Source organism: Amblyomma americanum, chromosome 5 (assembly GCF_052857255.1).
Source record: "Amblyomma americanum isolate KBUSLIRL-KWMA chromosome 5, ASM5285725v1, whole genome shotgun sequence".
NCBI classification, from domain to species: Eukaryota; Metazoa; Arthropoda; class Arachnida; order Ixodida; family Ixodidae; genus Amblyomma; species Amblyomma americanum.
The window spans coordinates 186,793,848-186,814,366 of NC_135501.1; the positions used below are offsets into that span (position 1 = coordinate 186,793,848).

General features: G+C 50.0%; 2 protein-coding genes across 3 annotated transcripts in view; one reads left to right on the forward strand and one right to left on the reverse strand.

Annotated features, from left to right (window-relative positions):
* Positions 1-3,979: 3,979 nt before the first annotated feature.
* On the reverse strand, positions 3,980-6,811 carry LOC144133218 (nuclear pore complex protein Nup93-like). The gene has a single exon (XM_077666112.1). The coding sequence runs from the start codon at positions 6,477-6,479 to the stop codon at positions 4,062-4,064; it is 2,418 nt and encodes an 805-aa protein (XP_077522238.1). The 5' UTR covers positions 6,480-6,811; the 3' UTR covers positions 3,980-4,061.
* A 311-nt stretch (positions 6,812-7,122) lies between these two features.
* Positions 7,123-20,519, forward strand: part of Khc-73 (Kinesin heavy chain 73) — a 77,532-nt gene continuing 64,135 nt past the window's right edge. Inside the window, exon 1 of one of the 2 annotated variants that reach the window (XM_077666114.1) lies at positions 7,123-7,382. In XM_077666114.1, coding sequence (XP_077522240.1) covers positions 7,328-7,382 — 55 coding nt within the window. In that variant the 5' untranslated portion in view covers positions 7,123-7,327. The remainder of the gene's footprint in view (positions 7,383-20,519) is intronic. The other variant, XM_077666113.1, reaches the window with a different exon arrangement.

The following is a 20,519-nucleotide window of genomic DNA, read 5'->3' on the forward strand; positions in this document are numbered from 1 at the left end:
GCGGTTGAAAAAGTGTAAAACTATGCATAAAAGAAGAGTTTGTTGAAGACAGAAGTAAGAGCGATGCAAAAGGGTAATTTCGCGAATAGCTTCCGGAGCTCTGGAAATCATTTTCTACTTAATTTCAGACACGCACATGAATGTTAATGCGTCATTAAAATGAGGAACTACAACTGTGTGGAATAAATTCAGGGCCCAAATAAGCTGTCAGGAATATTGAAAATTGGGTTTGGGTCACATTCGTTGCTAAAGTGTACTGTCATCCGGGTGGCTCATGTAATTTTGAAACAAAGCTAACTTTTCCAACAGCAGCTGAAATGGCTTTTCATTTCTAGTTAAAAAAAAAAAAACTCGATGACAGAGCTATAGCCCCCAGCCATATAACTTAAACCTCGCTATAATTAATGGTTTGAAATACTGGGCATAATGAAGCAAAAGCCAGAGGTTCTTATAAAAGCCTAGCTATGTTTATGACTCCAAAACTCATGACAAAGACTGCAAACAATTACTTCACCTATGATTAATGGTTTGAAATACTGGGCATAATGAAGCAAAAGCCAGAGGTTCTTATAAAAGCCTAGCTATGTTTATGACTCCAAAACTCATGACAAAGACTGCAAACAATTACTTCACCTTACATGAAGAAAGGCGTATTTATTTATCAACAGACCAATGTAAAGAAAAAGGACTACATAAAACGTCTGCAGAAACTGCGCGGCAGATCAGACTACTAGCAATAAGCCTTAAAAAAAAAAAACAAGCTGTTCAACACCACTCGCGTAACAGACGTGGAAAACGCTGTATATTGTGGAAGTTGTGCTTCCTTCCATTACACGCCAGCTATGGACTCGCGTACATGCCCTTATTATTAAACAAACTACCCCGTCATGTATAAAAAACATCGTGGGGAATTAAGGTGTGCCTTCAGAAAAACAAGAGAATCTGCACCCCACCCCCGTTAGAAAACTCGTCGTGTATATAAACAAAATTCGTTACGAATTAGGGGGGGGGGGGGGGGGGGCATCAGAAAAACAAGGGGGTGTGTACACCGCTCCTATAATAGGTAGTGTGTAGAGAAATCACTGCTGCGCTACGTCACGCCCTATCACTCAAACGCCGCGTTTCGGCTCCTCGGCGAGCAAAGAGTCGATCACGTGACCCGATTTCGGTTGACCTTGACGATCGTGATGACCTTTGCGATGGCTTGACAATTGGTCTGACCATTGACCATTCACGGGTTCTTCAAACCTATAAACTGAAGGCTTGACCTTGGCTGAGCCTTGAAGGTCATGGGAAGTGCACGGCGATCTGAACCCTTTACTTCTAGTAGTAAAGCTACCTACCGCATCAAAAAAAAAAAAAAAGAAACGTTTACGAGAACGCGGACATCATCAAAACCTTCAGTGTGGTGTATGCATTCTCCACAGGGCATACTTGTCTTGCGGGAAAGTGCTGTGGTCTGCGTGCTCGGGAGCTTTGCGGAAAAGCCAACCCAAACGGGTACTTAGACGAAATCGTCGCGCTTTCTTTTTTCCAACGGCCCGTAACTTCTTCAGCGCTTATGAAACGGAGACAGATGTTCTGAATAGGTCTCTCCTTGTCCTCTGCGACGTTACTCCTCCAAGAATCGTTTAACTTCATACGCGGCCGCGGATGAGACAGGCGCGCGTTGACAAGGCTGACACGACCGGCTACTACATGGGCGCTCGGTCCGCGTGTTGCAGCCTGCCGCAGTGCACATTTAGCGTAGCCGGACAGCAAACATGAAAATGGAGCTCTAGTTCCAGCTGGAAAAACACTTTTCCAGTTGAATTTCCAGCTGGAGTGTCTGGAAATGGTAGTTCCGTTTCCAATTCTAGCTGGAGATGAAAATTTTCTTGCTGGGGTTAGCTGGAAGCAAGAAATGTGTTCCAGATGGTCACGATTTCCAGTTCCATGATCCAGCTGAGAATGACATTTTTCATTTGAAATTGAACGTTTTTCGGTTCCAAAAGTGCATGATTTCCGGTTCCATAATCCAGCAGGTAATGGAAACATTTTCATCTAGATTCGTTTCCATTGTTGCTGCAGGCTATATTTGCCGTATGGTAGCAGTTACCGCAATTACCCCAGTTACCGTGTTTACCATACAGTAGTGGTAAAACTCGCTATTAACATGTTGTTCTGGGCGTACACAGTGGCAGGTTAGCCTGTTGGCATGCGGCAGGATTGCAACCAAGGTTACGTACACGCAGTTAACGATATAAGCAGCTATAAGAAATTACGGTACCCCTTCGACTTCGCTATACTGAGGTTCAACTGTATTTCCTTTCTATCGAGACCACATTACGTGGGATGTGAGGGCAAGCCGAACCTAGGAAAATGCATATGCACTTATCAGCAGCAGTGGGCGTACCTGTTGGCCAGCTCTGACCTCAGCTCTGGATCGAGGCGGTTGAGAAAGCTGCAAGAGACAGTGGAGCCCTGGACTAAGGACCCACCCCAGCACTGCAATGAATATTTGTGATTTTTAATCAAGGTTTTCAATCACTCAATCAATGTCCCTTTAAAGATGAGGAAATAACACTACAGATTAGAAGTTAGAAGAAAGGGATGGGCGAAGGAAGTTCTGTAGTCGTGTAACACCACACCTCGGCAAAATCACGAGTTCTTACCTAGGCTCACTCGGAAAAGTTTGGTCAACCTATAAGCCCACACAAACTCACTCACACAAGCCCGGGGTCACTCGAACTCACAATCCATCTGGGCTCACTTACTCATTTTGACTTACCTGGACTCGCGGCCCATTTGGACTTGCTCACTTACTCGTTTTCGGCTGAAGACGCACATGGCCTCACTGAAATGCCCAAGGGGCATGTGCTCTGAGCCCCACACCTTTGCGCAGAGACATGGTGGAACTCTGTCAAATCTTCCAATTCATCCCCATGCGATTAATTACTGCACCCACACCTGCATAAACTGCAGCTCAAAATCATCCCTCCCCTATCCTGTCAGCAAACAGGCAGGAAAAAAAAATGCACACCGTCATTGCAAAAAGACAGATCATAATCTGAATGCGAGTCTGAACCCACTCAATACTCGCATCACGATCTGAATGAGAGTCCGGGCTTGCTCAACACTCGGATCATAACCTGAATGTGAGCCTGAGTGAGTCCGCCGACCTATGCTAGTGGCATGGTGACTGTTCACCAAAATGATTAGACATGGTGCACCAGTGAGCATGCCTGGCATGGTATCCAAGCATCTTTTCAGCCTCTGACAATGACTTGCTTCATTTCTTTTCAGCAGAAAAAAAATAAGAAAATAAATTAAATTAAATTTAGTGGTGCCGTGTTATGGTAAGAGAGACACGATTTGCAAGTGATGGAACCTATTAAAGAAACTATTTGCAGTTGGAAGCCGCCGCGGTGGCTGAGTGGTTATGGCGCTCGACTGCTGGCCCGAAAGACGCGGTTTCGATCCCGGCCGTGGCGGTCGAACTTCGATGGAGGCGAAATTCTAGAGGCCCGTGTACTGTGCGATGTCAGTGCACGTTAAAGAACCCCAGGTGGTAGAAAATTCCGGAGCCCTTCACTACGGTGTCTCTCATAGCCTGAGTCGCTTTGGGACGTTAAACCCCCCTAAACAAACAAAAAAACATTTGCAGTTGGGACTGGCACCCAATGCCGTAATGCCACAGGTTCCAAAGAGTGGCAAACACATGAGCATTGATGAGAAAGCGAAGGCTTGCAATAGCCACAGAAACTGAAAATAAAAATTATACCTAAGGAAGTATGAAGGGTGCAACTATGAAGGCCTGTATGTCAAACGGAGGAGGAAATGAGAGAGGAGAATGCACATGTCTGGATATGGCACAATGGTCTCATTCTTGCTCTATGGCATGTTGCAAGCTGGCATCACAAGCTTGCCCCGCAGCATGCTGTAGTCACTACTTGCATGTTACATGGCAAGATAGTCAGACATTAATAACCTTTACAAATAATAGGACAACAAAATATTTATGATGGTTATCAAAGATACATGTGGTTGAAGCAACAAAACACAATGTAGAAAACAGTGCCTCAGCTCATAAGCACTTCCATCTGAGTGAGCCTGGCATTTGTGTCCCCTGGCATACCGTAGGGGATACCTCCAGCAAACATGACGACAGCCCTCGCCTGCAAGCGCAATTCTCGCCTCTTGTCCTCTTCTGGCCCCTTCAGCTCCTTATACTGACCGTACAACATGTTCATCACAGCCAACAGAATATCGGCCAATATACGCCGCACCTCCTCTGACCTTTGTGAAAAGGCCGCGACACTCTTGTCGACGTGAGACGGGTGAAATGGAATCAGGTCGAGCTTGCGGATGGTGTCCAAGGCGAGAACAGACTTGTTCTGGTGAGCAAAGGCGAAGAATGTTCCCAAATCCAGCAGCAGGTACAGGGCTGCCAAGGCTTCTGCCGACGCACTGCTATCGATATCCCTGTAGCGAGTGGCAAGATCTGTAGCCAGGTTTTGCAAACGTTCCCAAACTGGCCCCGAGGCACTGGGCACATGTTGCGCAAGAAGTTTGTTGAGAAGTCGGATGGCATCGTCGTGCTTCCTGCACAAGTCGTAGACAGACACTGCTTCTTCGTAGAGACCCCTGTTCTCGCAGTCCCTTGCCACAGCTTCAATGATCTGCTCAGTGTCAAAGTGGAACAAATCGACAGCTCCTGGCCTTCGGCAGCCATCAGGCTCGATCTTGCCGAGCAGTGCCTCAAATTCCTTGGTCTCCAGCACGAGTTCACTGACACACGCCATGAAGAGGTTCTCGCCGTGGACGCCCTTGAAGTTCCGCAAGAAGTAGTAATACCCGAGGGCCTCGCGGGGGTCTGTCATCTCAAATCTGCGTGTGTAGCTGGTCACAAGACGCGCCAAATTGAAGCAGTAGCCAACGCCCGATGGCGCCGTTGAGACTAGTGGGAGCTGCAAGGATGCCGGTGGCGTCAGAAGGCTCTCTTCATATAAAACAAGCGCCACGTGCACGGCGTGGCAGCGCTGTGGCTCCGTGCGGGCTAAGAAATCCACAGCATGCTCAAACTGGCCAGTCAGGAACAGCACCTGGAAGTACAAGTACGGGTGATGCATTGCATCGAAGTGGTTTTCGCCGTACTCTTCCAACAACGAGCGCTGCAGTTTGGTCAGGGTCAGCCGATCCCGTGCCTGCTCTTGCTGTTCTTCGCCAGGCGCGGGGTCTTGCACGCACACCTGGCACAGCTTGAACCAGAGGTAGTCCTCACACGTCGTGGACACTAGCAGGTGATCCTGCGTTACGTCACAGCGTCCCAGGATGCAGAAGACGGCGCGCTTGAACGGGTCCAGCGAGGCACGCACAGAACGAGCGTACTGGAGACGGATCTTGTTTTCGCTGCTGGCACCAAGGTGACCGTCTCCGGACGCCGCGTACTCCTCCAAGTCGGGGAGCAACTCGCTAGCAGTGCCTGTGGCACTCCGACTGATCTCGACGGCCGCTCGGCGGTCGCCGCATCGCAGGCAGTAATAGATGAGAGCCCACACGGGTCGATCATTCAACTCTCCGTCGTAGTGATCTCGCGGCACATTTGGAGACTTTACTTTGAGGAAGCCGTTCACCAAGTTGACCGTGCCTATGTCGCCGCCGAGGGCTGCTCTGCCCCGGTTGTCTCCGATCACGGCGCGCATATAGCGGTCGTGTACTCGCTCCAGGTACTTTCGGGACTGGCTCACCAGTGCTGCAGAGCGCTCAGCGCTGCCTAGCGGTGCCTCCAGGATCGAGCAGACCATGTCCCACATGTCCATGGCGCTCCGGTCGTCGATCTCCTTGGAGACTGCCTTGAAGCGCTCCGCGAGCTTGGGTCGCGTGCCGCCCTTGATGACGCTCTCGTTGTACAGGTACACTTCGCGCGCGTATGCCACTTCGGCGGCCGACATGGTGCTGCGTGTCTTCGGATCCAGCTGAAAGGTGGAACTCAGTAGGCTCGCCTCGGCCGCGGTGCTCACGTCCATGACTTCGCTCGACGGACCCACCAGGGAGTCGAGCAAGCGCTGCTTCTCGCGCTGCCATTCATTGGAGAAGGCGTCCCAGCAGAACTTGTCGACCTCTTCCTGCGTGGACTTGACCGACTCGGCGAACACGGACAGTATGGCGTTCTCGCGTTCGTTGCGAAGGAATGCCTGGATGTCGGTGTCGCGCACTTCTTCGACGGGTTCGAAAGTTGGCGCGGCCGCTAGGCCTTCCAGCTTCTGCGAAGCCTGGGGCAGGTCGAAGCCCCGCGACCCGAGCAGGATCGACGCCTTGACGTCGTTCGTGTCCTTGGCCGAGAGCAGGGCCGTTCGCGACCATAGCTGATGTCCTTCCTCGACGATTTGTTTCAGGTTGCGCTTCACTCGCGGCAGACCCGTATCGTCGATTTCGGCGGTTAGCTGGTCCGCTTGCTGGAGCAGCTCTCCAAAGCCTGCGCTGTCTTCTTCCATCATCGCCGGACTGCTAGGGTGTCGCACCCTTCCACGCAGGAGATATAACAACGCTCTTGTCAACCGCTACAACAGAATATAATTGTCGAGCTCGAATGAAAGCCAACGCGCACAAACAGAACGCTTCAGAACATGCTTCAAACGCCGGCTCCAATGCCGTAGGCCTGTAAATCGTACCTCTTGCTATGCGTAGTCGTTCAATACACGGTCGCTGTCTTGTATTACAAGAAGTATAGTGCAACTTAGAGCAAAATTTATGTCCTATTTTTTGTAAATATTAAATAAATTTATAAACAATTTGTTTAAATTTTTGTTCATTTCAGTTTCAGGTTCACTCAACGGGACTACATTGAGTCTCGGATGGGCGGACTTGCAAAAGAAAGGCGGTGCTTTTTAGCGAGTGTACGGTTGCCTGACGCTATATGCTTTTGTCGCTAAAAAGACGCTAAATTGTTTTTATTTTTTCAAGAAATACGTACTCAAACTCTGGCGATTGTATTTACTGCTTGTTAGGACAATATTGTGTAACAAAAGAAATTATTACGCATTTCTTTTTGATGTTTATGCTTGACTGAGCAGAGTCGCTGGAGGACCCGTGGCGAGCGCGAGCAGTTTTCCCTCGAGTATCGATTGCGCCATCTCCAACTTCTCCCGTCTCGAAAATATGGCGTCGGAGCATGGTCGGAGAGTTTCCTCCCGATCCGTGCGGAGATTTTGCGTGTGAAACCGAAAGGATTTCGTGCCCACATCGCGCCCCTCTGGGATGATGTAGCCAGCGGCGACCAAGGCGGCCGCATGAGACCTACGTGTCTGCGGTGTTCCTAGCCAGTGCATCGCCGACTCGGCCCAACATGACGACTGACAAGATCAAAGTGGCCGTGCGAGTACGGCCCATGAATCGCCGAGGTAAGAGAGTGGCCCTTGAAGTGGCGTTGTCAACCCGACCCCGTGCGTCGCGCTAAACGCCGTCCGCTTGGCGCGGCTCCTTACTTCGAACCGGCAGTAAAAATATGTATTGTGCTCGCCGCCTCGACAGCGGCAGCTGTGTGTGAATCTCGCCAAAACACTTTACTCGCCGAACGGCGTCTGGCATACATATCGATCGTTTTCGAGAAGTCTTTACCCCTGCTTTGCTCCTGCGAGAAATTCTCGCGAACATCCGGAAAAATTGGAGCAGCACCCAATTTTTGTGCCGAATTATTGCACGCGCTGGGCTTCAGTCGCTGTGGCCTTCGCTGTTTTTTTGTCGCGTCGGCGCGGTAATTGGCCCGCTTAACGATCCGTCCGGGTTTGTGGCCAAAGCGAGCCAACGCGACTGGCGTGTGATTTCTACGCTTGCGTACTTCGGCCCCTAGAATCGCAGTTAAGCAATGTCGGCCGCTGTGTGTTGTTGTCAGCTCATCATTTTTACTTGTCTTGTTTATTATCCCGTTCTGCGTAAGTCGGACGCGTCATATACCTCACGCGTGTTTCTAGCTCAGCGCGATGCGATGACCGGCGCATTTTGCCTGCCGCTGAAGAAAATACAACGGGCGGCCGTAAAAAAACCACAACCTGTGCTTATTCATTCATTGCGTTCACAAATGTCTGCACTTTCCGTCCGTGTTTAACGATCTTTAGCTCTGCCATTCAGCTGTGTTTCTCTGAAATCGTATTTCTGCGCATTGGTATAGCATTTGTGGGACACCTTCGCGCTGTTGTGTGGTTCAGTAATGATATGGCAGTAAAATTTTTCGGCCTGATTCAAGTAACAATGCCGGGAATTCCCAGTCGACTGGATTATTCTCGAATTCAGGAAAAGCATTGAACAGACTCCCGCATGCCAAACCGTTTCTTTACAGCTTCATTTATTTCATTCATTCATTCTTGGGAGGTGTGACTGCATGGTGTAGGCGTGAACTCGGAGGCGCTTGGCTCGACCTTTTGAAATCTCGTTTTTCGAAAAAGTTTTCATACATTCTTGAAGGATACTACAGCGTTGTCCCGGCCCCATTTTATCTTGTTCGGTCCTGATGCACAGGAATTTTGATTTTGTTGTTATCATTCCACTTTTGCGGGCCCTCGGGACAATGCACTTATCTGCCGCGTCGCAGTTTCAGTTGTGCACGAAGGGTTTCGAACTCCTACGTCCTGCTTTGCATTCGTTGCGTGGACCGCTCGTCTTCGGTGACTGACCTAACGTGGAAAAAAGCCGCTGGTTTAGCCTAGCCGACGTCTCGCACCGTTGGGTTTGCTGGAGTGTGCGCAGATCCGTCTTACTTGCGCCGTGCAGCCCAGCTTCCGGTAGGGCGAGTTGTGACTCAGCAGCGCAGTGTAATTCCTCTTTCTCACTGTTTTTTTTTTTTTCGTTCCATCCGTACAACCTGAGCCTGGCTGTCGTATGGCGACGATTACGCCGCGCGTCGCTGAGAAATATAGGCGTAGTTACGGACGATGTATGCTGCGTGGTGCGGACGTATGCAGCGGCGGCAGAACAGTTGCGCGAATCAAAACAGCTGGGTTCGCCTCCCGCAAAAAAAAAAAAAAAGAGAGTCGTGCAGCGTTGCGGAATTTAGAGCTTGAGTCAGCCAATCAGAGTGCGCTATGCAGAAAACCTCTGTCATGATTGGTTGCGAGGTCGGCGCGTCGCCTGGTCACGACCAATCACGACAGTCGACGAGGCGGTGATAACCAATTACCAGCTGCTTTCGCGTGTTCGAAACGTTGTTTGCAGCCCGCCCTTGATGAGCCACCAACTGTGGCTTCCACAAGGCTGCACGGTTTTTCTGAGCCAAACGTGTTGTTCTTTCGTTCTCTCCTGTCGAGGGCGTTCTGCTTTTGTTATTATTCATACTCACCTTCGTTTGGTTCCGCGTAGCCGCCTTCCAAGCGCGCGTTCGAGAGCGCGACGTTTGCGTGCGGATGAGGAAGAAAATAAACAGTAAAGAAAGCAGCCGAAGCGGCGGCAGCAGCAGCAACAGCAGATGAAGAGAAAAGAAAAACAACGAAGCCGGCCGTTGACGGCGGGGAGTTATTAGAGCAGAAGAATGACACGCTACCTGGATTTGAACAATCCGGGCGCCCTTCGGATTCTTTTCAACGCCCCCCCCCTCCCCTTTTTTTTCTTTCCTTGGGCTGCTCGTTATCTCTTCGTTGCAGTGCTACGTTTGTTTCTTGTTTCCCTCCTTGGCTGCCCCTTTTGTTTCCCTCTATTTTTTTTCTTTCCCCGTTGTTGTTATCACCTCCCCCGTCTTCGCGGAAGGGCTTGCGTTGGAGTGTGGCACACGACGGGGTATCAGCCCTGCGAACCGCTCAGGCGGCGTCATTTCGAATGCGCTTTCTTGTTCTTTCTCTCTCTCTCTCTTTCTCAACCGGCGTTTCTGCGGCATCATTACAATTTCTAACGACCTGGATGCGCGCCGTGCGGGGCGGTCGCGTGGTTTAACTATAAGGCGGCGTCTCGCTGTAGTCTCGGTAACAGAGGTGGCTGGCTATGAGAAGAAACTTCTTTTTTGCAGACACGAATACTTAGGACATTTATCTCTACATACATCGGTAACAATTTGAAGTAGGACAAATACAGGCTAGCTCGTTGTTCGAGGCGCGATCGCATGTCTTTATTTAAATTGGCTCCCGAAATGGTTCATAAATAGGCCCGTTTAATAAACGCAGTAAATAGACCCATTTCGAACAGTCTCGCTGAAGAGAGTCTTGAAAGCTGTAAAAACTAAGCAGACTTTCATGATCTTTATGAGCGCTATGGTTAGAGTAGTGCCCCTAGCTTAACTGCGTCCTGCGCTGAAGCCGGTGACGGTTATCTCTTGCCATTGGGACCTTCTGTCTCCGTGCATTGGGACGGTCTGCAAACTGGATGAGTATCTGCCTAGTATCGCGCCGCTTCATCAAAGTGTTCTGCTACGTTTGAATGTGCCACAGCAATGGCCTAATGGTTTGAGCATCCGCCTCGCACGCAGGAGGTGTGGGGTTCGATCCCCAGTGCCGCCGGGCACCTCCGGTGATACACTAGGTGCAAGCTTTCCCCTGATCTGGGGCTAGGCTTCTTTAGGGTGAAACGCTTGGGAAATGGGTCTTTGACCTCACCTTGAAGAGACGAAAAAATGGCCGTGGTTTAGCTCTTCGTCTTCGACCCACTTGACACGGCGCATGCGCACAGCTAGCGGTGCGCGCCGCGCCGCCGGCAGCGGCAGCTGCTCCGCACCACGCGACCAACGGCCGCGCCACGTGATCACCCCACGTGACCAGCGGCGCCTCCACGAAGCTCAATTGGTACCACGCTGAAGGGTCGGAGAAGTAGCGTATAGTGTAGCTCTCGCTACAAAACACATTGTGCCATGGCGCTTTTCGGTCCCAGATGCCTTTACGTCATAAAATTCACAATAATCAAGAATGTATGGAGACGCGTGGATAGTTTCGCTTGCCTTAGCCAGTAGAACCCATCCTTTTTTACACATCTTTATGAAAGGCGCTTCAGTGTTGGTGGTGGTTCATGTAGCTTTACGCGGTCGTAGAGTTTGTTTACATAGCGGTCTGTGTGACGGTAAAGTTAAGATAAATCAGTCGCGTTTCAGTCGTTTCCATAGCGAGCAGTCCGTAATCTCACCCCCTGCCCCCTCTCCATTGCCGTGTTTTCAAAAGCTACACGTTAACATAACGTTAACTGACCCCTAATTTGAACGTCTACGGACTGCCATGTCACCCGTGGGTGTATAGGTTACTACTTTGAAGTTGCGTGGCTCCGCTAGTAGTTCTCACCACAGAGCTATCCGTGGCTCATAGACGGCGCATACATCTTCTAGCTTCCAAAAACATGTCGACTGCCTGGCTTTAACCCACTGACGGTCGAATTTTTGCCCTGAAACCGCGCCGCAGTGGTCAATTTCCTTCCTTGATCCTTCAGAATGAAAAAGAAAAGACTGAATTCGGCACAAAAGTGAACAAAAAATTAGAACGGATGGTATTTCAGTCCCATTGAGCGCAACATTTCATTGCGAGATGTTGTGGGTATTGTGGGTGTATCGGGCTCAGATGCAAGTCGAGGCCGGTTAATAATAATAATAATAACAATAATAATAATAAATTTCTGGGGAAAGGAAATGGGGCAGTATCTGTCTTATATATCGTTGGACACCTGAACCGCGCCGTAAGGAAATGGATAAAGGAGGGAGTAAAAGAAGAAAGGAAGAGAGAGGTTCCGTAGTGGAGGGCTCCGGAATAATTTCGACCACCTGGGGATCTTTAACGTGCACTGACATCGCACGGGCGCCTTAGCGTTTTGCCTCCATAAAAACGCAGCCGGTTTTGTGTAGATCCTTGTCCGAAGACGAACTAGTCGCCTTCTGATTCAGACTCGGCAGAGTCGGCGCTATTCAGGCACTTCGAGTAGGAAACCGTCACTGCCATCGCCAGAACAGTAGGCGGCGCTGGCGGCCATAACGAAACGACCACGCGCAACTGAACACCTCGTACTTAACCGAGTACACAAAACGGAGAGCGATAACACCACGTGAATGCTTGCAAGAAACCAAGCGACTCACCTATCAGGGTAAAAGTAAACTCTTATTGCCTACCTCCACAAGAGTAGACGCGCGCGGATAAAGCGAAACTAAGCGAACGCCAGATTGTGAACAGCGCGAAGAGCTGCACAAGGCAGAAACAAAGGTTTCTGTAAGTCTCAAAAGACGCGCCTACCTCTCCGTAAGGGCCTACTTTCACGATGGCGTGAAATTCCGATCATCCGCCGCGGTGGCTCAGTGGTTAGGGCGCTCGACTACTGAACCGAAGTTCCCGGGTTCGAACCCGACCGCGGCGGCTGCGTTTTTATGGAGGAACAACGCTAAGGCGCCCGTGTGCTGTACGATGTCAGTGCACGTTAAAGATCCCCAGGTGGTCGAAATTATTCCGGAGCCCTCCACTACGGCACCTCCTTCTTCCTTTCTTCTTTCACTCCCTCCTTTATCCCTTCCCTTACGGCGCGGTTCAGGTGTCCAATGATATATGAGACAGATACTGCGCCATTTCCTTCCCCCCCCCCCAAAAACCAATTACGATCGCCACCGTACTTGTACGGCAGTGACCATGTTGAGGCGCCCGCCCCGCCGTACATGTACGGCAACGGCCGTCCAAGGCTTAAAAAGAGTTTTCGCAGTTGATTGGTTTTATAGGGGTTTAACGTCCCAAAGCAACTCAGGCTATGAGAGACGCCGTAGTGGAGGGCTCCGGATAATTTCGACCACCTGGGGTTCTTTAACGTGCACTGACATCGCACAGTATACACGGGCCTCTAGAATTTCGATCGCCTCCATCGATATTCGACCGCCGCTGCCGGGATCGAACCCGCGTCTTCCGGGTCAGCAGCCAAGCGCCATAGTCACTGAGCCACCGCGGCGACTTTTTCGCAGTTGATAGTACGGCGATGAGGGAGGGAATTTAAACGGTAAAAGGGAAATTACGCCCGAAATTTTCCTGTTCGTTAAAGTTATATGACAGTACTGCGACCTGACGGCAAGGAATAACACCATCGGGTCACTCTTCCGCGTTCACCTCAAGAGCGTTTTTGCACCTGTGGTCTGATTTCACCATCATCATCATCAGCCCGACTACGCCCACTGCAGAGCAAAGGCCTCTGCCATGTCTCTCCTGTTAACTCTGCCAGCGACGTTTGTCAGTAGGATCTTGTCGTGCATCGTACCTCGTGCTATTCGAATTCGTTGTGTACGTGGGATTAATAGAGTTACCAGATTTTATGCATAGTTAATGATAACAATGACCCAAGTGTCCGAATGATCCAGCTACCCTATATATTGGCTCCTACTTTTGTTCGTGACAGGCGAGACACCGTATGAACGCTTAGGAGGTGGCGGAAAAGACCCTACTCACACACGCAGCAGCATCTGTGCACTGTGCCAACTTCACACTCGGGTCGTGTGGAATACTTCTCCTATATGTGCCCATCCAGCAGTTTCCCGTGAACGGTAAACATTTTTGAACGCCTTGGGCGATGGTATAAGCAGAGGGACAGCTTTCTTTTTTTTTTTTTTGTAACACGAATGCTTCGCACTTTTCTCCCTATTTCCTTTTTTTTCGGTCCCGTAAGTCGACTTCCGCAAATCGCTCCGAAAAGTTCCCCCATCGCATTATACCTCGCGGCGTGGCAAATCATTGCTTTCGCGCCGAGCCGAGTGACGCGGGTCATGTAATGTCACCCACCCGCATCGGTCGATCGAAGGAACGACGGAGAGAGAGAGAGAGAGGAGAGAGAGAGAGAGAGAGAGAGAGAGAGAGCTCTCTTGGCGATTTCGCCGAGAATCTGTTGCGACCACAGAACTGCGAGAGAAATGCGAGAAAGATTACGGGAAAAAAGAAAAGAAAGGCTTTCGACGAGGAAGAACGAAATAAAACAGAAATGGAAGAACGCGGGCAAGACGGCACCCCCCCCCCCCCCCCTCCCACCAAGCGGGGTGGTGTGCGGTCACCCGTGCTTTCTGCACCGCATCTCTTCGTGGCGAAGGAGACGCGGAGGAAGCAGTCGCGGACGAGCACCGCCGACGAGGGCACTCCGTCATGATAACGCGATCAGTCCCCGCGAACGATTCGATGCGCTGACGGGATGGGGATCCAGGGACCGATGACTCCCCAATCTCCCGCTGCTCTGCTCGGTGGCGCGAAAACTGTCCTCTTTTTTTTTTTTACTCTCGTGTGCGAAGCGTCGCCCAATCCCTTGGCTGCTTCCTCACCCTCGCACAATCCTCCCTCATCTCTGCAGGCAGCACTTGCTGCGCTTATATCAAGTGCGATGTCGATGGCTTCTGCAATGGGTGCTTTTTTTTTCTTTGCACACGGCTGTCGTCTGTCGAGTCTCGCGGGGAAGTTAAGGTCTCTCGGTATTGAGAAGGCAGCGACATTCCCGCCATTCTTGCCGGCATCCTTCTCAGTCCTCCTTGTCCGTCAGTGGATGGCAGCGCCCCCTACAAAAGGGACAAAACTTGTCAACTCATTTTGGACAAATGCAAAGATGTGACGTTGTCCTCTAGCGGGGTAAAAATCGGTTCCTGATGTAAAGATTTATTTCAATCAGTCGTTCGGCCAATCGTTCGTGCGCAGTCGCCTGCGACGGGGCCTCGACTTGCGCATGCGCTGAAGTTGTGACCCATTTCCTGCGACAAGTCAAAATGGCCGCTAGCGGTGCTACGCATCGCGTGGCCACACTGGGTCAGTCAGAAATGTGGAATAGAGTGAAACTCGGAAATATTGAAGCAAGCAGGACGCTGGCAACACGAAGGAATGTCACTGCGTTCCCGGTACAGAGAGATTTTATGAAGAAATCGCCATTTGCGTTGCCCGCTCCGTAAAGGGCGTTGGTACGCATCATTTAGGAACTTTTACACCCTAATAGGTGTAATGTCGCCACAGAAGGCCAGTCGTTGGCAGCGTTGGTTGCTTTCCGGCGGCTAAGGCTGCGGGGACGTAGCATTAGAGAAGCGAAGGTAATCCCCACGCAAAACGTCACCGAAAGAGATGTGCTGCCGTGAGTGACTGTGAAGTGAGGGCACACCTGTTCAGCTGTGAAAGTCCTGGACACTTGAGAGTGTTGATGCAAAAGAGAATTGGTGCCTTGTGTTTCCTTGCCGTGCTGAGCGATTATCGCGCCGATTTCAAATGCCCCTGTTCACTGTACGGCCGTGCATCTATCGCTTTAGTATTGACGCAGCTCCGTGCGTGCGCAGCCCAATAATCGCGTAGTTCGAATTTTTGTTTTATTCGAACTGATGCTTTGGTTCCTTCAGCATGAAATGTACTGAAAATAATAATAATAAAAACAAACAGTCACCCCGTAGTTCGAACTTCGCATAACTCGAAGAAGTCTTTCGTGTCCCCCTTCGAGTTCGGTTCAGCGAGAGTTGACCGCATCGTGCGAGGTTCGCGGCGGTATATATATTTGTTGCGGAAAACCAGAGTTCACGTGGTTGCCTAAGTATGTCATCCATAGCCGGTAGGGGCGTCGCAGTCTCGTCATCACTTTTGTTAAAAACCGCGCAGACTACTGCCGGGATGGCATCGGTTGAACTCGTACGCTCGTATAGGATTGGTGGCTTAAAATAGCAGGGCAGTGACCTACAGATACAACTTCAGGATTCAAAATAGCGTAAAAGTCAATAGAATTTGTTTCTTTTTTACTTTAAGGAAGATATAGTTCATATGTAAATTTGATAGATTGGCCAGTGAAATATATATAAAAAAACACCGAGCATGAGTGGCGTCTGCCACCGCCCCGTTTCAAAGGGTACGCTCCTATAGCATCCATCCATTCATCGTCCGCCAAGTGGCCGCAGTTCACTGTAGCCGGGTTTTAGGAGCGGAGTTTCGCAGGTGGTTGTGATCAAAGAGCGATGCCTATGCACGCGTCCCTGGAGAGCAGTGCGACCTCCCTTTGTTGCTGTTCCCAGACGTGGCATTGAACTCTTCAAAAAGTGACGCCGTTGACGTGTCTGGGTTGACGTCTGCCACGGGTATACGTCGCTCCCGAGGTCGAGCGTTCCCGTCCCTCACTTGTGTCGTCGATTCGTGCTTTGTGTTGTGCGCACTTTTAAGGTGCAGTGAAGGGAGGGCTTTACTGTTAGCATTCAGTCATTGACTCCTCGTCCAAGGTACGACTGAGGAACGTGTACTCTTTTGGGGGGGCCTCGAGCCTCCGCAAAGGTCGCGTTGTAGAGTGGATCCGAAAAGGCAACCAACTGGGAACCAGACTGCAATGCGGAAATGCATCCCCGGGCTTGCGCGTCAGTGGAGAGTTTTAGCACGGCGATTGCCGTCCTCCGTAACCGCTTGCCGCGGCCGCCAGACGACAGTGCGCACGCGCAGAGGGTGCCAGATGCGTGTTAGGTCGATAGATCGTTATTGACATCCCTTTTGAATCGGGGCGGCGGCGAGTGCCTTCTTGCCTGGTAAAATGGACTGCCTGTTTTATATATTTCTTACTTCTCCCCCTCCACTTTATTTTTTTTTTACAGCGAAAGCTGTTAATAGATTTGGCTTAGTCATGTAGCCCTGCATTCTACCGTGGAATCTACAGCGCCAGCCGTAAACACTTAATTACGTAGTGGATTGATTTAATCCGGCGTAATAATGTAATTTAATTTACAGTAATTCAGTTCAATTCAGTTGTCACTGTCAACTGTGGCAGGTGGAAAAGTAAGGAGAGGGAAATACTCTCTCCACGTGTAAGGAAGAGGAGAGAGGGGCAAGTTCGAGAGTGTAGAGAGAGATTGGGGGGGGGGGGGGGGGGGTGAAGTGTCAGATTTGGCTGCTTCGCCTTAGCAGGGCTAGTTTTTCTCTTACGACTGACGATGTATAGTTTCCTCAGCCAAATGTAGGGCTAACTAAATGGCTAAACCGAAGCTATAACAGTTCTCGCTGATTAACGCTCTAACGACGCGCTTACCTGTACAAATGTTTTACTTTTAATCCTATTCTTGTTCTTTGCCGTTATAATCGAGTTTATTCCTATGTTCTTAGCTATATTAGAGAGATTTAGCGTAGTGGAGACGTAGGCGTATGTACCGGCGTCCGTTAAACCGGTATACGTCTACGCTAACACGTGTCCGGTATGCGAAATCTCTCTATTACTACTATACTTTGATTTCTCCAGCGGTTTGTGCAGTTTTTTTCCCTTCTGCCTTTACGCCGCCAGTGCTCGACTTCCCTTTCTCGCCTTCACTGCTGATGCGTTTTACGTTCACTGTCTTCCAAAACCCGGAGCTTCAGCGCCTGACCCATCGGCGCCAAATGTACTGCATTGGCGGCTGGTGGTCGCGGTAAACGATGGCGGGAGACGGTACTCATAACGTTAATAGTACCGTGTGTCTTGAGGTATACGGTGGGTAAGGTTATCCGTGTTAGTCGGGTAAGCGTGGAAAAAGAGTAATAAATAGTATACAGAGTACAGGATAGCCCCGGCAGTTCTGGTATCGTTCGATAGCATACATGGGTTTCTGCGGGCAGTCGTTTCGGGAAAATGCGTTTATAGCTACACCTGGTGTTTCTTTCCTGCACTTTTTTTTATCACATGTTCCTCGGAGCGCGTGCTTCTCTTAACTGACTTGGAAAGTTTGCTGCAGAAGCGAAAGAAAATTAGATTTCCGAGCGCGAACTCGATGTTCTTTTTTTTTTTAAATTTTTCTCAGAATGCGTTTTAACCTCCGAGCTTCTGCGCGCGTGTGTGTGTGTGTGTTTGTGTGTTTCCATGAAACTGTGTACAATATCGGGGACCTGGTGTTCGTCTCGTGCGGTTAGGTTTTCTTATCCTGGCACCCGAGGCGGGTTTCCTTGCCTCGGCTCGCTTGGCTTGCGTCCTCACAGGTGTTCGTGTCGCCGCACTGTTTGCGGGCAAATCGCCTGGTTTGTACCCGTTTCGCGATCCCACGCAAACGTGCCGCTTTTTTTCTTTCTTTCTTTATTTCTTTCTTTCTTTTTTTCTTATGTCTGTCGTGACCTGCTTTTGCTTTGTTGCCTTGGCGAGGTTGCAGCGTCGTTTTTTTTTTTTTTCACGCTCTTTTCTGCGCGAGTTGCAGCCGTGTCCCATAGTACCGTTAGAAAGGAGGTAAAATATTCTGGGAATTTATTGCACTCGATTTCGTCGAATTCATTCATTCATTCATTCATTCATTCATTCATTCATTCATTCATTCATTCATTCATTCATTCATTCAATTAACCATCCATTCTTAAATTATTTGCATGAAGCCAACATTCACTGAAACCAAGGAAGGCATAGGGTAATGCTTTCTTTACTTGTATTTAGTAGTGAGAAATTAATGGCGTAATGCACTATTGACGCAAGTATAACGGATTAAAAAGTGGAGAAAAGCAACCGCATGTCGCCGGTTTGATCCGAACTCACGACCTCAAACCGAATTTCGCGTTGGGCACCGTACGCGAAATTCGGAGGTCGTGAGTTCGAACCCGACCGGCTACACGTGGTTGTTTCTCCTACTTTTTAATCAGACATATTTCAGTCAGAAGGTAACCACGGCATTAATTTCTCATTAATCAACCCTACAAGTAAAAAAAAAAGAGAGAACATTCGCCTATGCTTTCCTTGGCTTCGGTGACTGTTGGCTTCCTCCATATGTATGACACAAACGAGCCCCATCATTTCGCTACCTTTGCTCAGTATTCGTAAATCGGTCATATTTGTAGCGGTTCTGCCCGGTGTTCGTTTAGTAGAGTGAAGGCTTGCTTACAACTTCGGGAAGGTGTTCCTTGTATATTTCGACGCGTTTAAAGTAGACGCTGTCATTTCACTCCGGAGCTCCTTGCAGTTGTTCGCAGACTGTACTGCAGCCTGTTCTCAGCTTGCCGCCGAAGCTCGGTGCATCTGGCGGTTTTTTTTTTTTGTACGTAGCAGACTGACTCACCATATACCAACCATATACCACGCATCAGACGCAGAGTTCGCGTTGCTGCTGCTGCTGCAATGCGATATTATCGAAGAAGCCTTTATTTTGTTTTTATTCGCATTTTTTTCTTGAACTGCGTCGGCCCGAGCTCGCTGGCTGGCATCCCTGGGAAGGCATTTTTTTTTCGTTCTCGACTGCGCGCGCGCGCGCGCCAGTCTTTCCCGGCAATTTCTCACGCGCGCTTTTGCGGCCCAGTCGGTCGACTTCTTCCGCCGCCGTCTCCTTTGCAGCCGCTGGGAGGGTGCGTAATGCCATAACGCCCCGTGTAACACTCCCCCCCCCCCCCCCCCCCCCTCGACTTCTACTGCTGCTGCTGTTGTGGTCGCCCCTTTAGGATTATTCTTTTCCCCGCCATGCACTGCGTCCCAGCGCCCTCAGTGCAAAAAAATAATAATAAAAAGTCAGTACACGACTCCTACTGCCTGTTATTCCTTCTTTGATACCGTTCGCGCCAGCGTCGAACGGCGCCTTTCACGGAAACTGGAGAACAGCCTCTAGTATTGAGGGGGGGGGGGGGGGGGGGTGGGGGGGAGATATCGATCTGGCCATTTCCTTTGTTTTCTTTTTCTCTCGCTTTTTTCCTCCGCCTCATCCTTTTTTTTTTGCTTTAGTTCGCTTCCTCGCCGCCTTTTCTCCGACGATGCTCGGTCGTCTGCATAAAGTTGTGTAGTTGCGTGCACTGCGCTGCCGAACGTGAAGCTGCTTGCTTGCTTCCCGGGAGCCAGTCTTCTGCGGTGGATTAAAAAAAATAAATAAATAAAAAGAAGGTTGATTGTATCACTCGGCAACTGCGCTCGGGTTTTTATTCAGTCGTCCTTACTCAGTAAATAAGTCAATTTGCTGAGGCAATCAGTCATTCGGTTAAACAAACTAGTACACTGTTGCGAGCCCTTAGCGGGTCCAGCAAAAGATACTTTTCGTCGGGCAAACTTTTGTTCTTTTCACTTTGTTCATCGAGCCATCGAAGGGTGACCTCCGTTAAAAATTTAACATTTAATGTAGTGTATGGGGCGAATTCGTTGCTAGTATCTTGGGAAGCTGTTGCCCGGCTACGGTGTACCTTACAGTAAACCCCGGACGCGTGACGCGAGTGTAGAAGCTCTGCTTCCGCATAAGGTGGCCACTAAAAGTTCTGCACCCTCCAACGACTTTGGTTGGCTCCGCCTTTGTTTAGGTATAGTTTGGGAGGTAATGTGTAGGCAGAAAGTGAGAATGAATGAATGAATGAATGAAGACGGAAAGAACGAAACAACAGCCTCCTTCCCAAGGCCTGTGAAGGGCATAATCCCGCAAGTCTGAGATAAAAATGAGCTTCAACATCATATGCTACGGCCTGCGGCTCGAGCCACGACTCTCCTATCCCCTATAAACGGGAACTCCGCGATCGTCGCGCCCTCTCTGCTACTGCACCGAACTCGCGTGAGAGCGCGCTTCCTCGCGGAACCTTGCGAGCGTCCCCTTATCGCCGATCCGCTGGGTCGCCTCGTCATTTACGTTCATTAACGGCTCGTCTGCCGAGTAACTGCGCGTGGAAGGAGGAACCGGGGCCCGTACACGAACGAATGACGATGGATAGGAGAAGAAGGGG

Excerpts from the sequence above, each read along its gene's own strand:
- LOC144133218 (XM_077666112.1), bottom strand. The coding sequence starts at position 6,479 with ATGATGGAAGAAGACAGCGCAGGCTTTGGAGAGCTGCTCCAGCAAGCG.